The following is a 21,915-nucleotide window of genomic DNA, read 5'->3' on the forward strand; positions in this document are numbered from 1 at the left end:
GGGGCTGCTGAAGTTGGATAAAGCCCTAAGGTTGTCTGGAAAACATGGATACAGCCAATGACTATATCCATGTTTTCCACATAGCCATAGGGCTTTATCCAACTTCAGCAGCCACCGCTAATCAAATGCTGAAAGTTTGGGTTTGGATGGACTCGAGCATGCTCGAGGTTCGCTCATCTTTAGTGACTACTAATTGTCATTTGTCATTGGCAGGCAGGAACACTCACTGGCTCGCTCACTCACTCGTGCAAAAGGGCAACCAATTACTTGACAAAACATACAGTAAGTTGCTAGTTCTTTGGCTGGTTGCATCTTTTGTAAGAGCATTTAAATCATCGCTATTTGGCTACACATCTTCCTGTATAAACAGGAACGTGAGTCCAAATATAATGCAGTTTGTAGGTTACATGAACATTTCCAATGCTGCAATGGGCCATGTAAAAGGTCACTAAAGCACAGAAAATACCTTTAGATCCATTATGTAGAGATAAGCGAACCTCAAGCATGCTCGAGTCTATCCGAACCCGATCTTTTGGCATTTGATTAGCGGTGGCTGCTGACCTTGGATAAAGCCCTAAGGCTATGTAGAAAACATGGATATACAGTAGTCATTGGCTGTATCAATGTTTTCCAGGCAACCTTAGAGCTTTATCCAACTTCCGCAGCCACCGCTAATCAAATGGCGAACAATTGGGTTCGGATGGACTCAAGCATGCTCGAGGTTCGCTCATCTCTTATTATCAGTAACATGATAATGAATATATACGTACTGATCCCTGGTACCCTGAAGCATCGCATTACGGCTCCCAAACCCTCAACAGCATCCTCCAGCTCTCCCTCCTGCAACATCATGACCTGCTGATGTATTGCCCGCTCAGCCAGTGACAGGACACTGCAGCAGTCACTAACAGGAAACTTATCAGCCGTGAAGTAGCAGGAAGTTGTGATGTAGCAGGAAGAAAATGAGTTCTGACAGCAGTCTGACAGCTGCTGATGCAGTGCTGCGAGGGCAAAGGGACTGATAAGTATAAATTCTTTACTACGTTTCCTCCACCCCCTGCCTGCACTGTAGTTTTTGATTTTGACAAACTTTTTTTTTTTTTATGTATACTAAGGAACTATTTATACTAAGGGCCCTCTTATGCGCACTGATTATTGGCAACGAGTGTTGCTAGAAACGCTCATTCGGCTGATAATCATGTAAAATTGCTAGCACTCAGTCGAGGAACCGGACAAAAGCCATACGTGGGCTGATTGCATCTTTTGTGTAAACAGGAGATGTGCGGCCGATTGTATTTATATGGAGGCACCATGACACAGACATGGTTCGTGCGGCCTGGCCGCTTGATTACTTGTGCCATGTAAAGGTGCTGCAAACGAGCACTGATCTCGTCGCTTCCAAGGAAAGACCCAAATTGGGCCATCTAAAAAGACCCTAAGAGACATTTGTCTGGGTATAGATTTGTTGTCTGTTACGAAGTGAACTAAACAAATAGAGTGAAGTTATGTCAATACCTGACACCCTAGCACAGGAATTGACCTAATGCTAATGGAGACAGGAGCTCCAGACATGGGGAGGAGTAGAGAAAGACATGATGGTGTCTGCTTTACCTGTCTGGAGATTAATGAGGTGATGTAGAAAAGAGGCACTAGGTTTGGTGTACAGATGCTTTTAACATGACAATGGACTGTTCAGAGAGCACTGCCACTCTAATGAGGAAGTTCTGCACTAAGAAAAGCCTGCCACTTACCTGCAGTACTAGAAATATATACTCGATATAACTTTTTTATGTTTCTGTGTTACTAGTCAAACGTATCCTTCAGATAAAAAGTTCTGTAGTACAGCTTTCCTTGTGTTGCTGTTATATTAATATCTGTCTTAAGGCTATGATACTGTATGTAAAATTTTCTATGGCTAACAGTATCACTGAAGGTTTTAGCAACCATTAGCAAACGATTTAGCAACAAATTTCCTAGTTTCGACTGTAAGGCTGGGTTCACATTACGTATATTTCAGTCAGTATTGTGGTCCTCATATTGCAACCAAAACCAGGAGTGGATCTAGGGTACAAACCCACTTGACATATTTGCTGCGTGAATCAGTCTTAAAAATAAGCAGGCAAAACGCAGGTTGGCTTTATACAATTGTTCTGCGTTAAAATACGCAATTGCGTATTTTTGAAGCGTGAAGCTACATGCGTTTTTCGCACAGGTTGTTAACAACTGATGCTTTGCTAACAACAAGCTTCTCGCTTCAAAAATACGCAATTACGTATTTTAACGCAGAACAATTGTATAAAGCCAACCTGCATTTTGCCTGCTTATTTTTAAGACTGATTCACGCAGCAAATACGTCAAGTGGGTTTGGACCCTAAAAACACAGAAAGGCTCTGTCCACACAATGTTGAAATTGAGTGGATGGCCACCATATAGCAGTAAATAACTGCCATTATTTCAATACAACAGCCGTTGTTTTAAAATAACAGCAAATATTTGCCATTAAATAGCGGCCATCCACTCAATTTCAACATTGTGTGAACAGAGCCTTTCTGTGTTTTTAATCCACTCCTGGTTTTGGTTGCAATATGAGGACCACAATACTGACTGAAATATACGTAGTGTGAACCCAGCCTAAGGCTATGTTCACACATAGCCATATTCGTGTGAAACTCCGGCCGGGGATTTACGTAAGTTGCGGCCGGCTACGTACGGTCCGCGAACTTACGCCCGTACTCTACGTACGCTTTCTGAGCGCCGTACATAGCGATCTGACAGCGGTCTTTTACTTGGATATCTTCGGCTAGCCCCGGACACCCCACAGAACATTTTGGATCGGCAAATCAAAGTGCAAAAATGAAGAAATCACCACTACGTACGGGACCGCATGTTACGCTACGGGCGTAAGTTACAGCATTTCCGTCCTGAAACAATGGTCTGGTTCATTTTTTACGGCGCCACATACGATCCGGGCGTAAGTTCTTACATAGTGTGAACTGTGCAGCCGTAGATCGTATACTTTCCATTGTACGCAAACTACGTAAATCTCTGTCCGCTTATTCACGGCCGGAAACTTACGTAGTGTGAACATAGCCTAAATATGTATTTATACACATATTTTTCAATTATGGACGGAAAAGCCAATCAGAGCAAACAAGAGCAAACAAAAGTAAAATTACTTTTGTCATTTTTTTTTTGTCTTTATTTTGTCAAAGTTTTTTTTTTTTTTACATTTCTTTCTGTCCCACTAGGCGACTTAATTTGTTTAACCCCTTAAGGTCAAAGCCAATTTTCGTTTTTGCACTTTTGCTTTTTCCACTTTATGTTTAAAAGGCCATAGCGCTTGCATTTTTTCACCTAGAGACCCACATGAGCCCTTATTTTTTGCAAAGCCAATTTTACTTTGCAATGACTTGGCATTATTTTTCCATAACATATGCTGCGAAACTGGAAAAAAATCATTTGCGCTGTCAAATTGAAAAAATAAAGGAATTTGTTTTGATTTCGGGGAGTTTTGCATTTACGCTGTTCGCTCTATGGTAAAACTGACTTGTTATGCATGTTCCTCAAGTCGTTACGATTACAATGATATGTAACTTTTCTTGTATCTGATGGCTTGTAAAAAATTTAAGCCATTGTTAACAAATATGTGTTCCTTAAAATCGCTCTATTCCCACTTTGGAATTTTTTGCGCTTATGCCGTTTACCGTGCGAGATTAGGAATGTGATTAATTAATAGTTCGGGCGATTATGCGCGCGGCGATACTAAATATCTTTATTTATTTGTTTATTGCACAAAGAGAAGGAAAATGAACCGCACTCACCGCTAAAAAATCTTCATCTTTATTGGTAATCCATCATAAAATCAGGAAAACTTTGGACAAGGTGCAGACAGTGCGGCAGCAGACGCCATGGAGGTTAGGTGACAGGCTGTTTCACGCCTCTTTTCGGCGCTTCTACGGACCCTACGGAGGGTGGTCCGTAGAAGCGCCGGAAAGAGGCATGAAACAGCCTGTCACCTAACCTCCATGGCGTCTGCTGCCGCACTGTCTGCACCTTGTCCAAAGTTTTCCTGATTTTATGATGGATTACTAATAAAGATGAAGATTTTTTAGCAGTGAGTACGGTTCATTTTCCTTCTCTTTGTGCAATTTACGTTGATACTCATATTCAGGAACTAGCACCTCCGTTTTTTGCTGCAATTCCTAATATTGTTCATATCCTTGCTGGGATCAGTAGTGCCACCATTGGTTTCTTTGTTACAGACCTTTATTTATTTGTTTATTTATTTATATTTATAAAATGGGAAAAGGTGATTTGGACTTTTAATGGGGGAGGGGATTTTTTATTAATAAAAAAACATTTTTACTTTTATTTTTACTTTAACTAGAAGTCCCCCTCGGGGACATGTATATAAACAGCACTTATCTCTCATAGAGATCAATGCTGTGTATATACACAGCAAAGATTCATCAGATCGGTCATAGATTGCTATGGCCTGCTGAAGGCCATAGCAATCTATTGCCGAGCCGGGATCAGCGTCATTCCGACGCTGAGGCCCGACACGGGCAGAAGAATGGATCTCCCCCCCCCGCGATCGCATCGCGGGGGGGGGGGGGGGGGGGGGAGATCCGTCCCACTAGACACCAGGGACAGGGAGAGTACAGCATCTAAGTGCAGCTGTCAGGTTTGACAGCTGCACTTAGAGGCTTAATTAGCCGTTCATCGCTCTGAACACCCCCCGCGGCACCATGACATATCAGATACGGCATGAGTCGCTAAGGGGTTAATATAATTATTGCATTAACCATCTATTTCAAGTGAATTACCTGCCTTTGAAATAAGCAGGCAGCTATTTGGGCACGGCTATACCCTGGTTCTCTTTGGACAGTCTTGGGCTGTTGTTGATAGAACTAGAGCATCTGACTGCAGCATAACATAGGTTAAGCACTTACTATGACGCTTTGGGCACACACATTATTATTATTATTATTATTATTATAATAATAATAAGAATTATCTAATAAACTTTGTGAGAACATGGCTGTTTGCTCTGACAGTTTCATTTTATGTCCATAATTGTTTAATTTATAAAATAAAGTGTCAGGTCTTTAATGTGGCTGTTGAGATGCAAAAATATGGTCATATTTTATCTACCAATCCTGAAAATTTGTGTATGTCAGACTACAGGCTTTAGATTTCATCAATATATCTAGTGAATAATACTATCTTAGAAATAAAAAAAATTCCAGACGTTAAAAAAACATATCATCTTCCCACTCCACCAGATATAAATTGGCAAAGTTGGGGCGACCAGCGTCCCCATCACCGCTCCAACCACCTGACTACTACTGATCAGCGAACTGGAAGGCATTGTGGTTGAGGACAAAAGATAGCATCTCACAGACATATTGCACATATCTGACATCAGTGTTACCCGAGTGTTACAGCGTACAGCCTGCACACCCGCATCCTGAGGGATGCGGGTGCACAGGCTCTCAATGTTGATGCTAGAAAATGAGTAAACCTCCACCCATGGAAACTCATCTAGAATGGTCAGAAGTGTGTCACGAAGGTATGATGAATGGTAGATAACAATGTATTTCAATGGCTGCACAAATTATACAGTGAATGTTTGTGCTGTGTAAAGGCACTGCAATCAAACGCTGATCTCACTGCTGCAAACAGCTGCACATTGGGCCATGTTAAAGGGCCCTTAATTAAAGCACCTTATGCTACGCTTACACAGAACGATTATCGGGCGAATTTTCACGATAACGATCGAATTCGAACGATAATCGTACGTGTAAACACAGCGAACGATCGAAAAATCGTTCATTTTGATCTTTTAAAATGTTCTTAAATCGTCGTTCGCAAAAAATTTGCCGATCGTTCCGTGTAAACAGTCGTTCACTGATTTTACCTATGTGTGAGATAGGCTTAAAGGGGTAGTGTGGCGCCGAGCGGCGAACAGCTCCGACTTTTCCGAATGCCGTCTGCCCTCTGCAGCGTCATCCGATGCTCAGCCGCGATTGGCTGAGCATAACTGTGCTCAGCCAATCGCGGCTGAGCATAGTTGTGACGCGGCGGAGGGGGGACGGGCGGCAGCGACTCGGCCGTCTGTACGAAGATGACGTTTGGCACAAGATGGCGGACGGCCCTCGACACGGATCAGGTAATGTATAATCCACCACACTTCCGGGTACACGGGTGGGGGTGGGGGGACACGGGGAACAGGGCGATTCACAGACATAACATACATTACAAAGTTGTATAACTTTGTAATGTGTGTTATTCTGTGAATAATTTCTGAGCGCCGCACTACCCCTTTAAGCCATCGCAAAACGAATTTTCTGTACGATATATCGTTCCATCTAAACGCTGATCGTTATAAAAAAAATTGTTACTTCGAAATCGTTAATCGTACAATCGGGCCAATAATCGCCTCGTGTAAACTTAGCATTATGGTGAGTTTACACAGATAGATTCATCTGACAGATTTTTTAAGCCAAAGTCAGGAATGCATTTGAAAAGAAGAGAAATCTCAGTCTTTCCTTATGACCTGTTTCCTGTTTATAGTCTGTTCCTGGCTTTGGTTTGAAAGATCTTTCAGATAAATCTTTCTCTGTAAATACACCATTAGGCTGGGTTCACACTACGTATATTTCAGTCAGTATTGTGGTCCTCATATTGCAACCAAAACCAGGAGTGGATTGAAAACACAGAAAGGCTATGTTCACACAATGTTGAAATTGAGTGGATGGCCGCCATTTAATGGCAAATATTTGCTGTTATTTTAAAACAACGGCTGTTGTATTGAAATAATGGCCGTTATTTACTGTTATATGGCGGCCATCCACTCAATTTCAACATTGTGTGGACAGAGCCTTTCTGTGTTTTTAATCCACTCCTGGTTTTGGTTGCAATATGAGGACCACAATACTGAGGACACAATATACGTAGTGTGAACCCAGCCTAAGAGAGCATTTGGAGCAATTACCTCTGGTCTTCTAGGGTATGACGCCTGTATACTGATTAATTCACCATGAATACCAATAATTCAAGTGCTGTCCACCAAGCTGCACCCGGAAGTGACGTCAGGCGTCACATAACACTGTCTGGAAAGCCTGTGTCCATAATGACACTAAGGGAGCTGCACATGTGCTAATCCAGTCTGAACTTGTGGTGGCCATATTGGAAAAGGGCAAATGTGGGAAAACTTGGTAATGGCACTATACATGAAAAAATGTAGGTATGCTAAATAGCTGTCATTTTATGGTAGCGGGGCAATGCAGCTAATATGCTGGGACAGATGCATGTAGGTTAAAAAAAGCACAATTAAAACAATTAAAGTGATAGTACAAAATAAAAGTGAGGGTGTGTAACAGTCCAAAAAGTGCAAGTGCAAACAATCATGCAAGATAAAACCACAAGTAGCAGCTAAACAAAAAAACAAACAAACAACCTATTACTGTTTTTTTTTTAATTATCACCCTGTGTAAGATGAGGTTGACAAAAGAGTGTGAATGCATGAGACATGAAATCGTTATGTGAAAATGTGATAAAAAAAGAAAAGAAAAAGGTCTCAGCAACAAAGCAACATTGGCTTGGTCATCAAGGGAATAAAGGTGTAGCCTGACATCAGGTAAAAAAAAAAAAAAAAACATGACGAAGAAGCTTGTTACATTGCTTACCTGTCTGCATGGTTCTGCAACTACCAGAAATCCATTTGTTGAGCAGTTGCTCAGTACTACAATTCCTAGAATGCATTGCTTTCCCTCAGCTCTCACAGTCCTTCCACCCTGCCTACTTCTTTTCCTTCCAGTTCCTAGCCCAAGCCTGCTTTTTAATGCAGACTGCTGCTTTTACTCCCTGTCTGCTTTTTCTTTAGTATCATTCAATTTTCTTTCTGTAGCATGAAGGCAGAACTGCTATAAACAATGCTTATTCTCCCTTTTTGTCCCAATAAAAATACATAAGTATTTGTGCATATGAAAGGGAGAGGCTACAGGGAGCTCAGAGACAAGATCCTGGTAATCCTTCTGTGACATCAGAGGATGATGCATTGTCTATCATTAAGATATATGTCTTATGCTATGTTCATACACCTATTTTTTTGTAGTTTTTTGGGGCCAAGTCCGTTATTTGGGCAAATATCACTAAGTCTATGGGACTGTTGAAACATCAAGCGGAGGCTGAGCGGCGGAATACACTTGAAGTCCCCGTGCACATTTCACAATGTGAACATACCATTAGGATATGTTCAATGGATTCCTTGGTAAAATCTAAGTGAATTTGGTCCGCAAAATATGTCCAATTACTTTTAATGTTAAGAATAGCAGATTTTTCTGACACAAATTTGTAAATCCCGTGTGGTTTCCACTGCAGATTTTTCTGATTAAAAAAATCCATGCATTTATGGAAAGTCAAAGAATAATAAAACATGAATATATAACTTTATATATAGAATTACCGTATAATTCTCGGTTGAAAAAAAATGTAATGTGCCGCAGAAGCAAGAGAGCTAATAAAATAGACACAGCCTGTGAAAAAGTGTGTAACATTACCCAGTAACTATAGTAACTTAAGTGGATGATCAATCCAGAGCCTCTCAGAGAACAGGAAAACATACCAAGCTTTTATACATAAAAAAAAAACCCATCAACAAATATATTGTCGTAATTGCAATACAAATCTATGTACTGAATAATCTATGAGATGAAGGAGAACAGTCATTGTTTAAACATTGCTGGGATATATATATATATATATATATATAGCCAATTCAGGGTTAGATAGAAACGTAAAAAATAAAATGTTAGGGCAGGTATGGTAGTAATCTCTCTCTGCCTTCTATCTGGAGAGTCTGGTTGTCACTGTTTCTTCTCTTCTGACGCTGCAGGCTTTGCAAGCTATCAGATCATTGGGGTACCAACTCACTGCATCCCTCACCAATAACTCATTATAATTATTATTATTATTAAATAAGCTGTTTGTAAGGGCCTGGGCACTTGGGCAGACGCTGCTGTGTCTTACTTGCTAACATTGCTCCGCACAGCTCCTCCACACTATACATTTAGTAAAAGGTATTGCAGCTTTGTCCCACAGTTGCTGCTAGTAAACAAAAAGTCTTTCCTTAAAAAAAAAATCTTTCTCAATACAAACATCAAAGAAAGAAATTATTTTTTTTATTTGATTATTCTGCTTCCCCATCCATGAAGAGCAACAGAAAAAGATAACAAAATACTGCATAATTCTGATCTCAGCATCTCATGACCTTCCAGTCTCTCATATTTGTTCTACCAGGTAGGCCAAAGTTGTACACTGTATATATATAGATATATAAAGCAAAGGCAACAACTCCCCCTAGTGGCTACTGACTCATAGGATGAGACTAGAAAGTAAAGGTCTATGTAAATAAGACAGCATACTCAGAAACAGTATACTGGAAATCTCAGGACACATGCACAGTCACCCTTCATCCTAATACACAGAGCTAACCTGACCAGATAGGATATTAATACAAAAAAGTTCTGGAAAACACCTTTGAAATTGTTAGAAAAAATCTTCAAAGCCCCAGCCTATTACTACTGCAACTAAAAAGACATTTTACAGGGCTCAAAAGCGTGGTATGCTGTGCTTTGGAGTCCAGCAAACTAAACATACATGCAGATGTGGACCAAATGTAGACACTAGTATATGATGTTTATTTCAATAAGCCTTTCACTGCCAGAGGTTTTTGAACATTTAGCACTTCTGGATGCTTGGACAGTTTTCTCCTGTTTGGGTGCAGGTTTTGCAAGTAAAGTGAATGGAGCTTAAAGGAGAAGTCCAGCAATTTTTTTATTGAAGTATTGTATTTCCCCCCCCCCCCCCCCAAAAGTTATACAAATCCCCAATGTACACTTATTACGGAAAATGCTCATAAAGAGCTTTTTTTCTTGCACTTACTACTGCATCAAGGCTTCACTTCCTGGATAAAATGGTGATGTCACGACCCGACTCCCAGAGCTGTGCGGGCTGTGGCTGCTGGAGAGGATGATGGCAGGGGGACACTGAGGGACACAGGGCACTGGAGGGACACTGAGCATCCCTCTGCCATCATCCTCGCCAGCAGCCACAGCCCGCACAGCTCTGGGAGACGGGTCGTGACATCACCATTTTATCCAGGAAATGACATCACCATGTTATCCAGGAAGTGAAGCCTTGATGCAGTAGTAAGTGCATTGAAAAAGCACTTTATGTGCATTTCCCGTAATAAGTGTATATTGGTGATTTGTATTAATTTTGGGGGGCAATACAATACTTTATTAAAAATTTTGCTTCTCCTTTAAATGCAAACCACACCAGAAGTTAAAACAAGAGTGGTGCTGTCTAGAGATGGAAACAAAGTGAATCATTTAGTTCTTTTCTGTATTCTGCTCATCAGGCTGCGGACTTTGAAGTCTGCTCCGCTCTGCCGCTCCTCCCCAGGTTCTGGGAAAAGATGGATTCAGCCCTGGGAAACTGGGAGAAGTTTCCCAGGACTGGATCCATCTTTTCCCCACACCTGGGTAGTAGGGACTGGAGAGGAGCAGACTTCAAAGTGATTCAGTTTGTTCCTACTGTAGATGTTTCAGCTGTATCTTTCTCTTTACAAGTCATATGATTCTTTGAAGAATGCAGAAAAAAACGGCAACAAATATACACACCCCCATACTTACACATGCGTTTTTCTAGGTCTTGTTTTTCACCCAGCAAGGTCTGTGGTAGGACAAACAAAATGCCACAAATGGAGTGAAAAACGCAATAGACAGAGCATGCTGCGAATTAAAAGACAAACAAACAAAAAACGCCATGGAGAAAACGCCAAAACCAAACCTGCAGTGTGGGTGCAGCGTTTCTCAATTCCCTGTTATAAACACGGTATATATCACTAGGAATTATCCATATTTTTCAGCTACAACCGTACACTAGTAACTTTCTAGTAATTCAGGACTTTCATTTTCACTCTTCTGTACATGAGTCTTTATGTCTCTACTCTTGCAGGCAGGACGCCAGCCCATATTGTTATTCCAGAATCACCTACACGACACTATCAGTCAAAGATGTAAAGATTCCCGCAGGATAGACGGATAGCCCCGTAGCAAACTAATCTTGGTCTCCGACAAAATGGCGCCGGCCCCATTTCCTGCCTCACGCACCCTGCGGCAGAGGGCACTGCACTGAGCTGACTGAGACTTCGCAGAAGAGTGTGAAGAGAGACAGTGTTGCCCCATACCGCCTCTTAGCCAGAGAGCACAGTCACCCGCTATACTCTCGTCTGCCGCTGATACTGCGGGAGCAGCCACCCCCGCCAGACAGGTAGGTGTGTACAGGGAGCTGCGGCTCCTCTGATGTCACGTGTGGGAGACTGGAGAGTGTGTGTACACACCTGTGGGTACAGTGCCGGTACAGACACTTTAACCCTTTAATGACACATACCAACCTCTGGGTGAAACTAGCAAATAACACAAGAATTTAAGTTTTTATTCATTTTGCCATAGAGATGTCAGGGAAAGCTGGGTGAGGGCCACTATGGTGTCCAGTACAGCTCCTTTGTGGGCTGTCACCCAGCTTTCCCAGGCATCTGTATGTTAGTATGAATGATTACATTACAATGCTGCATTATACCCCTCCTGTAGCGGGCATCTTTTCTGGGCAAGATCTTTACATTTTAGGTTGTTTTTTGCCCATCAATAGCAGCTGTGACTTTTAGGATCTGCAAACTAATAGTGGTAAATGTATCCGGCCATTCATGTTTATGTACGTAAACTACTCTGATGTTTTCCAGCAATAATGTCCAGGACAGTACTGGTTTACGATGAAGAAATGATGAGCTACAAGCTGCTTTGGGATGAGTAAGTAATCTGTACAGTGCTCAGGTATATGGTGAAGCTATATACAGAACATGATCAGATGTATGGGCCACATGGCGTTCTCATTTAGTGAATTTGCTGTACATTGTTGCTTGTTCTTGTATGAATGCTTTTTGTCTTTCCTCACAGCCCAGAGTGTGCTATTGAGGTGCCGGAGAGACTGTCTTCCTCCTATAAGAGGCTTCAGGACTACGATCTTGTAAACAGATGTGTCCTGTTACCTGTCCGAGAGGCTACAGAGGAAGAGATAACGCTAGTTCACAGGTCTGACTAGTCACATCACAACTTGTTTCACACATGCCTTTAAGGGAACGAATGAGCACAATTGTGCTGATAAAGCTCACGGCAAGACGGCAGAGATGTCGTAAGCAGGTCTCCTACCATATCTCGGGCTCCGTCCTTGGCAGCTTTATATTGTACCAAAAAGTTGTTTAATCTGGCGCGCGGTGCAGGGGGAAGAGCCTTGAACTACTCAGGTGACTAGTTCAAGGCTCTCCCCTGCATCCAGCACCAGATTAAAGGGAATGTACCGTCTGGCCCGGGCTGAAGCACTGGAGGCGGGTGACCCACCCCCAGTGGGAGGAAACCCCCACCCCTCTATGACAGGGCTCCTTTAGAATCTATGGAGCCGTATCATAGAGGGGCTAGGGTTTTCTCCCACTGGGGGTGGGTTGGCCCGCCTCCAGTGCTTCAGCCCCGGCCTGATGGTATTTTCCCTTTAAATAATGTTTTGTCGTAATATAAAGCTACCAAGGAAGAAGCCCAAGGTATGGTAAGAGACCTGCTTATGACATCTCTGGCGCCTTGCCGGGGGCTTAATCAGCACAATTGTGCTCATTAATTCCCTTTAAGACAGGGCTGGGGAACCTTCAGCCCTCCAGCTGTTGCAAAACTACATTTCCCATCATGCCTGAATAGCCAAAGTTTCGTTTTAGCTGTTAAGGCATGATGGGAAATGTAGTTTTGCAACAGTTATAGGTTAAACATATGGAAACATATAGGATAGGTTAAACATATGAAAATATAAGTCTTTACATTTCTACATGTTTTCCATGTTGACTGTAATGTCTGTGTTTATATAAAGAAAGTAAAACTTTATCAAAAGTATGCACCTTTGCACTGTGTTGTGGCGAATGTAGTATATGAGTTTCGAGCTGCGGCTCCCAGTTTTGTCTTTTTGTATAAGTTTGCATACTCACGATGGATTTTTCATTCCGTTGCAAATATGTAAAGCCCTGTCCCCCTTCACCCACAGCTGTCTGGTAAATACTTTACCTAGGCTGGAGCTTTGACTGGTAAAGTATTAAATGGGCAGGAGACGGGTCTTTACACATTTGCAGTGGAATGAAAAATCTGTTGGGAGTATGTAAACCCATACAAAATGACAGTATTATGAATTGCATCGGTTTTCGCTGCAGAACTCACAGCCTGAAATCCGCTGCGATCTGGTACATGTGAACCCACCCTAAGTCATTAACATCAGATGAGAGTGCCACACCTGCCAACACCATTGATCATCCGTGTGGCAGAGCTGCGGTGCCACTAAACACAATGGAACAGAGCAGGAAGCAGAGAGTTATGTACATTGTATAGTGGGTGTGCTGCTTTAATGCCCTCGCCTCTTATTCACTGCAGTGGGAGTTGAGGTTCAGCAAACGACCTGGCCACCACACAATGTAAAGAGTTTTCTGCTTTGCTCTGTGTTTCACTGTGTATGGCGGCACTGCAGCTCTGGCAAACTGCTGTTTGACCCTACCCAACATAATTTTGATGAGTTTTGAGCCTAAGAATTTTTTTAAATGGGCCGATTATCAGCAGTGGGAGTTCTTACTTGTAAAGGACCAGCAATCACCTGCTGAACGATATTTCTTGGATTTTTTGAGTGGGCAATAAAATCATCAGTAGTCGCAGCGATAGTTCCTGCACGGTTCATTCTTACAGAGGGTCAACAAACAAGCTGCTATCTTGATGATTGGTGCTTGTTCTTATAGCTAGATCAAACCATCTAAAAGGGCTCAAACTGTTCTTGACTCTTTTTAAAGTCTCACTGTCATCATAGAAAACTTTTGACATGTCAAAAGTTGTGGTTGATACGGGTCTAAATGTGTTGAGCGCATCCGCTCCCTGCTCTGTGTCAGCATAATTAGTCAGGCTCCATAGACTTGCATAGGGAACCCCACTGATCATGTGACATAGAGGCAGGAGATGCTTAGCGGTTTGTTCTCCTGATCAGTACAATCTGAACACTCAAACTCAAACCGATCAAAACTTTTGACATGTTTCTATGATGACAGTGACACTTTAATTTTTATTTTGCCAGCAGATGTTTGATTGCCAGTGTCTAAATAGTGATTTATTTGTATACACTGACCCTACTGATATCTTCATATACTTTTTCAGTCCTGAATACCTTGATATAGTTAAAAGTACTCAGTCTATGAATGTAGATGAGCTGAAGACAACTTCAAAGAAGTTTACTGCTGCATACTTTCATCAGGTGGGATGTATAGAATAATGCTACTGTTAGAGGTTGTTTGCTTTTAGGGTGCTCTTACACACGGCGGTACAAGCCTGCAGCTGTATCATTTCAGAGAGCACCTAGAGTCATAAAAGTAATAAAATAATGGGTGTAGTGTGTTTAACTGCGGCAATGTATGGCTCACGTGGTTAACCTTGGTTTCTCCTATACCGTGAGGACAGTGAAGGTAAAATTAATAGGAATAGATGTGCGCCAAGGCCCTCAAGTTAGACAAAATGATGTTGAATAATAACAATATACATTTATTTAGGATAAAATAGAAAGAAAATACAATCAGGTAGAATGGCAGGTAAGTCTGAAAAATAAGTTCTGGTGTATGAAAAAAACGGAGCACCTTTGTTGGCCCGCTGGTATTGGTCCTTATTTCGGAGACATCTTGCGCATGTGTGATGGTATTTGGGAGATGTTGAACCTTGTGGAGTATTGGAGCCAAACTTGAAATTCCACCTTGGTGTCTCCTGATTTGTTGCATTAAAATTTAGGTGCTGAGGAAGAAGCCAAGCAAGCCTTCAAAACGCATCCAGTTGGAATATAAATCATTAACCACTTGCAAATAAAAAAAAAAACACTGTCGGACCACTATTTGGCACCTAAAGCATTACAAACCAACCGGATACAACACAACATTTCAGGAGACACCAAGGCGGGGTTTCAAGTTTGGTGCCAATACTCCACAAAGTCTGTCAAAGTCTGCCAACTACCATGACAGGTGCACAAGATGTCTCCTGGATCCAACAGAGCGCCGCACAGCGCTGAGCTGCCAGCAGCCTCTGGAGTGTGCTAAAGAAAGGACCTGGTGGGCTGACAAGTGCTCAGTGGTGTTCATACACCAGAATTTATTTAGCTGACTTACCAGCCATTCTACTCAATTACCCAATTAACCAATTTATGCACTTTGACCAGCACATTGCCAACCTACAGCATTTTTGCAAGTGATTATATTAATATCTATTATAGACTTTTAATAATTCCTCTTGAACTAAATATTTTAATTTTTTATGCGCGATTTTGAACATTTTGCTCTAATTTTTTTTATTCTTTTTGTAATATATTTTCCTTTTTTCCCCCTCTTTCCTCTCTTTTTACCACAAATTTTATTCTCTTTTTTTGGTGTACACCAATATATGAGTTGATGTGCTTAAATTCTATTTTTATTCTAAATAAATGTACATTGATATTATGCAACAGAGCTTAGAAGTCAGAGGGTGGAGTCGGAAAAAATTTTATGATTGAGTTTTTATACTTGTATATTAGCAGCAGTGTAATATGAAGTTATCCTCTGTAATATAGAGAAGAAGCCATGATTCTGTAGAGGAGATGCTGACAGAAAGCTGATAAATCTGGCATTATTAGCAGTTTTCCTTTTGTGTATGGTGAATAGTTAGAAACATAGAAGATTGAGAGCAGGAAAAGATTACCTGCTCTGTCTAGTCTAGTTGTGAGTAGTTCAGGACATGGAGGCTGGAGACTGGCTGCATCCACTGCACACACAGGAGAATCTGCTTTATATCTTTGCCTTATTCCCTCAGAAGTCGCCCCAGGATCATGTAGTACATTAGGAAGAAGCTGCTAAGCCAGTTCTCCTTTACACCAGTGTGATAAATAACTCCCCTGGTGTCTGGTCATTTTCAAAGGAGTCTGAGTTGGTGCCTGATAAAATTCAGGAGTTGGAGCTGCGGCTTACTGAATCCACAGCCCTGTTATCCAACAACATTTTTATCTAACTTGAGGAACTTGGTAAACAAAAATAACCTGATGGACTGCATATAGATTACTTAAAGTGCCAAAGAAACAGATTTGGCACACAGTGTATATTTAGCAGACTCCATTTTCCAAAGTCACCCTTCTTTATCTGAGCTATTGGAAATATCTCTAAAAAAAACCCCACAATACATATGGTGCATATGTGCCAGAATTCAGAGCCGTTGTGTGTTAAGATCTCTGTTGTAAATATGTAATTTTCTGCAGAACTCGTACCGCTGTGCTAAACTGTCACTTGGTGGCACACTGCAAGTCGTTGATGCTGTTATGTCAGGAGAGGCTCTGAATGGAATGGCTCTTATAAGGTAATGAAAGACCACAAGTGCAAAAACGATTGGTTATGTTGTTCACACTTGGAATATTAATGTTGCTTTAGATGTTTGCCAGTGGATTTTCTCCTTTTCCCTACACAGTACAAAACCATCTTCAAATAAGTGATCTGTCCAGTCAAGAATAGCTGCTTCTGTGCCCCATCATAGAAAGGATAGATGAAAAGTTTAAGTTTTATTTTATTTATCTTTTTTTTTTTTTTTTGTTTTCTGCATTATGGCAGTTCCAGTTTGTAATCATTTTGATGTTGAAGGGGTTTTCTGAGTATAAGTTTAAAAATAGGCCCCAGTTCAAGGGCATCCTTGCTCCTTCGCTGTGCGTGTATAAGGGAGATCTACTCTTTGCAGTGCCTCTGTAACTGAGCCCTGCTCTGCATTTCCTGGTTAGTGTGAGGAAGGTATGTATGGCTTCCCCACCCCTCTCACCACCTGCAATGGTGCCATTTTTAAAACATGCTCCAGGTGGACAACCCCTTTTAATTTTCCTATTGTCCCTTAATTTACGGTGACATACCGTATGTTAGAATTCTAGTTTTAAAAAAAATATATATTATTTTTTTCTAAGTTTATAGTAGTTGACTAAGTCTGTGCATCTTTTTTAGACCTCCGGGGCATCATAGTCAACGCAGTGCAAGCAACGGGTTCTGTGTCTTCAATAATGTTGCGGTTGCTGCTGAGTATGCCAAAAACAAGTACAAAGTACAGAGGTAAGTGTGCAAAAAATAGTCATATAGTTATGCTGTGTATTGTGGTGCCGGTGTAGGGCGTCAGCACCCTGCTGATTTGTTACTTATGAGCTATGCTGTGCATTAACTTCAATGAAACAGAGCTGGAATGCCACACAAACTAAGGATAAGAGTAGAGTTTATGGAAGAAATAAGCTAAGTTAGCTATGATAAATTATTGAATGTTTAACTTTGAGTGTGTGTTTTCACTGTTCCCCTTGTCATCCTGCCGCCAGCACCCTTTTATTCCACATTCCTGTTTGGTTCAGTGAACATGCCTCCTTAGCCGCTTGCCTGCAGTACACACACTTGACTTCCTGTATCCATACTTCTAGGGAGAGCTCTGGCCAGTCAAAGGCCAGCACCTGTTAAACGAGTCTCTTGGTCCTCCTCTCTGTGGTGCCTTCATGCTGTGTGACATAGAGGGGAGATCAAGCATCCAGCAGAAAAACACCTCAGTTGTCATGGTTAGTCTTATCTATTCATTCTGTAATTCTTAGTGATATACACTAGCTGTAGGGGTAAAATTACATCTAATGATCCTTTTTACATGGGCCAAATATCTACCAAATTACTAAATATCATGTAATAGGGCCAGGGATCAGCAAACAAACGAGCCATCACTCACTCATCGGGTTATCGCTCAATTGGGACATGCCAAAAAATAATCTCTGCCCAGATATAGGCAGTTGTGTGTGGCACTGTTACTGTGTGAAGCAATTAAAATAATATCTGAGATTGCCTGCAAATTAAAAGAGAAGTGCGGGCAAAAGTATTTTTTAATATGTTATTACATAAGGAAAGTTAGACAAATTCCTAATATACACTTATTATGGGAAATGCACATATACTGCTTATTTTTCCTCAATTTAGTAGATCATGCAGACTTCAATTTCTCTGAAAAAATGTGACGTCACGAACAGAACCAGAGCAGGGCTGGGTGTAATTCCTATAAAGCTACCAGCAGGGGGCGCAGTATATGGAGAATTTACATTTGTAATTGGGTTGCAGTCATCCATAGCAGCTTGTGCACTCACCGGGTGGCAGAAAGTCCAACCTGCATCGGCTCCCCCGGCCCCCCAAAAGACCCCCCACACCCGTCCATCACACTGGCCACCCTCCCCTAACCCTCCCGCACCCGTCCATGCTGCTGGCCGCCCTCCCCTAGCCACATCCACGCTGCTGGCGGCCCCCCGCACCCGACCATGTCGCTGGCCGCCCCCCCCAGCACCCGACCATGTCGCTGGCCGCCACCCTCGCACCCGTCCATACAGCCCAGGACTGCGGCTATTATCGGGCACGGTCCGATCGCCGTGCCCGCTAATTAAGTATTTAGAAGCAGCTGTCAAAGCTGACAGCTGCATCTAAATACTCATTGTAGCCCTTCCCTGGTGGGCTAGTGGGGGTATCGTCCCCCGCGATTGCGGAGGGGCGATCCCTGCATCTGCTTCAGGCTGGGGTCTGCGTCGTAATGGCGCTAATCCCGGCTCGGTACACTGTTGCTTTCGGCTGCAGCAGCCGAAAGCAATGGTGCCCAGATCTCATTGCTCTATGCAGTATAACTATACTGCATAGATCTCAATGAGAGATCAGAGCAGTCATACTCGAAGTTCCCCTCCCCTCCCCTAATAAGTCAGAATCACTCCCCTTTCCCCATTTTATAAATAAAAATAAATAAATAAACATCTGGTATCACCGCTTGCATAATCGCCTGAACTATTAAATTATCACATTCCCGATCTCGCATGGTAAACTGTGGGAGTGCAAAATTGCGCATTTTTGGTTCCATCAAATCTAGAAAAATTGTAATAAAAAGCGATCAAAAAGTCGCAAACAAGGTACCAATAGAAAGTACAGATCATGGCTCAAAAAGTGACACCTCACACAGCCCCCTAGACCAAAGGATAAAAGCGCTATAAGCATGGTAATACAGCAATTTTAAGGAACTTATATTTCGCGAATGGTTTCACTGCATATTTTAGGCAAACATTACGTCTGCCATTGCAAAGTACAATTAGTGGCGCAAAAAATAAGGGCTCATTTGGGTCTCTAGGTGGAACAATCCACGCACTATAGCCTTATATACACAAGGAGGAAAAAACGACAGCACAAAAAAGAAAACTGTCTGTGTCCCCTAAGGGTTAAGCAATATGTAAATTTTTCCTCTGTCCTGCTGGCACACCCCTTTAGATGAATATTCATTTGGCGCAGTGAGTTCAACCTCCAATACACCAAACAAACTAATTTACATAAGAAGATTTAATGAAAAAAGTCACTGAGGATGAAGGTAAGAATATTACCTTCGTTCTCTTAAAGGGGTTATCCAGCGCTACAAAAACATGGCCACTTTTCCCCCTACTGTTGTCTCCAGTTCAGGGGCAGTTTGCAATTAAGCTCCGTTTACTTCAATGGAACTGAGTTTCAAAACCCCACCCAAACTGGAGACAACAGTAGGGGGAAAGTGGCCATGTTTTTGTAGCGCTGGATAACCCCTTTAACAAACAGGAATATTACAAGTTGAAACACATTACATGAATGAGGTAAATGGCAGACTGGTACATGGGGATAGAGGACCCTGCCCGCGAGGGCTTCCATTTATAAGGTAAGGGGAGAGTGACAGAAGCATGTATGTAAGGAAAATCTCCCAACATATACACTAAGGCTACGTTCACACGTACCAGATCCGCAGCGTTTTTTCTTTGCTTTGAATCTGCAACTTCAAATTTGCGCCATCAAATCTGCTGCAGATCCTGTACGTGTGAACGCACCCTTAGGGTACAAACACACACACCGTATACGCAGCGTATTTACTGCTGCGATACGCAGCAGATACGCAGGATATTAGATCTAAATAACTGAACACACCATCAAATCTGCACCATCAAATCTGCTGCGTATCTGCTGCATATACGGTGTGTGTGTTTGTACCCTTAGGGTAAGATCTCACTTACCGGATCCACAGCTGATTTTCTGCTGCAGATCCGCAGCAAATTTTCTTTAAATAACTGGACACAGCATCAAATCTGCACCATCAAATCTGCGGAACTGCTGCAGATCTGCTGCGGATCCTGTAGGTGTGAACGCACCCTAAAGAGGTATGCCGGAGAATAAATTCGAAGCAGTATATACTCAGGGGTCAGCACCAGCAGGCATTAGAGGGAGGGGAGTACAGCTATTTTTCTTAAACTGCTACCCTGGATTCATTTTTTTTTTTTTAAAAGGGGGTTCTCTGTGCAAAACGACTATCCAAAGCATAGCCCACCAGTTACTGATTCAGCTGTTTGCCACCTGCACTTAACTGTGGTTGGAGTTTGTCTCCATTTGCTGTGTAGCAGTGGTGACCTTTAACTGCAGCTTGGTTATCGCTACCATGATGACCACAGTGAACAGAGACAAAATGCATCTGGCTCCTTTCACTGTGTAGTGTGGGTGCCGAACAGTTGTCATAGGTGTTTGCTTCCTGCTGATCAGTCTATTTAGATTGGAAAACCACTTTAAGGGTGCTTTCACACCTACCGACTCGCAGCGTTAATAACGCTGCGAGTCGGCTAGGTCCTGGCAGATCACTGCTCTCCCGCCCGGCCAATCAGTGGCTGCCGCAGGGCAACACACTGATTGGCTGGGCGCGAGAGCAGGACGCCGGGACCCCGTGGAGCGAGGAGGTATGTTGCGGAGCGAGAGGCGGCCGGCATCAGAAGGGGTTAAGTGGCCGGCAGATTTACATACACGTCGTTCAGACCGCTGCGTGTATGTACTGACAGTGATCTGCCAGGACCTAGCCGACTTGCAGCGTTATTAACGCTGCAAGTCGGTAGGTGTGAAGGCACCCTAAGTGTATCCTCCAGAACACCCTTTATACCAAGACTGTGATGAATGCTGAACATTGGCATCTGTCACCTAAAGGCGTGTAAAGTATATGTTGGGTTACAGTATAAACTTTTGTCAGAAGTTGTAGGCAGGAGCCACTCTGGGGGTAGGGTCGAACAGAAACCTCTCACATTTTGTACATATTATATGAGATAGATGTACTTGGCAGTGGTACAGATGACATGTTACAGTAGCTAAATCATTTAGTATGTTACAAAATATTTTGTCTGATTTATAATTTATTTATTTTCTCCTTCATTCAAAATGTCTTTTACGTTTTTGGTACAGAATTCTGATTGTTGACTGGGACATTCACCATGGACAAGGAATTCAGTACATTTTTGAAGATGACCCAAGGTATTTCTAAACATACAGGAATAATACAAATTTATTTTACTGTATCATTCTTATGAGGCTGTAGAAGCTAATAACACAAATAAATATATGTATTTTTGCCAAAGTATTAGAAACAACAACACTCCTAAATTCTGCTTTGTGTATTTTTACGAATTTTTGGTTATTTATTTTTATTAACTTTTTCTATCTATATTATACAATAATCCTGGAATCTTGCAGTTTTCATTCTTACCACTGGGGCTAAAACTAAGCTGAGACTTCCTGTTATGTCTGTGGTCATGAGAGGAGGCTGCTGTAAAGTCATCTGTGCTGCATTGCAACGACATGTAACATCAGTAGATAGATAGCATCAGTAAAAGACATTAGCAGCTCCCTGTGGAATGACCTCTTTACCCCCTTAACGACCGCGGGCGTACATTTACGCCCTGGCAGCCCGTGCCTTA

At 42.1% G+C, this 21,915-nt stretch overlaps 1 protein-coding gene across 1 annotated transcript in view; it reads left to right on the forward strand.

Moving 5' to 3' along the window:
- Positions 1-11,139: 11,139 nt before the first annotated feature.
- The window catches only part of HDAC10 (histone deacetylase 10), a 55,485-nt gene continuing 44,709 nt past the window's right edge, over positions 11,140-21,915 (forward strand). Inside the window, exons 1-7 of the mRNA XM_069976810.1 lie at positions 11,140-11,340; positions 11,810-11,876; positions 12,024-12,158; positions 14,295-14,391; positions 16,402-16,499; positions 17,126-17,230; positions 21,404-21,472. Coding sequence (XP_069832911.1) covers positions 11,815-11,876; positions 12,024-12,158; positions 14,295-14,391; positions 16,402-16,499; positions 17,126-17,230; positions 21,404-21,472 — 566 coding nt within the window. The 5' untranslated portion in view covers positions 11,140-11,340; positions 11,810-11,814. The remainder of the gene's footprint in view (positions 11,341-11,809; positions 11,877-12,023; positions 12,159-14,294; positions 14,392-16,401; positions 16,500-17,125; positions 17,231-21,403; positions 21,473-21,915) is intronic.

The sequence above is a fragment of the Dendropsophus ebraccatus genome, chromosome 1, assembly GCF_027789765.1.
Source record: "Dendropsophus ebraccatus isolate aDenEbr1 chromosome 1, aDenEbr1.pat, whole genome shotgun sequence".
Taxonomy (NCBI): Eukaryota; Metazoa; Chordata; class Amphibia; order Anura; family Hylidae; genus Dendropsophus; species Dendropsophus ebraccatus.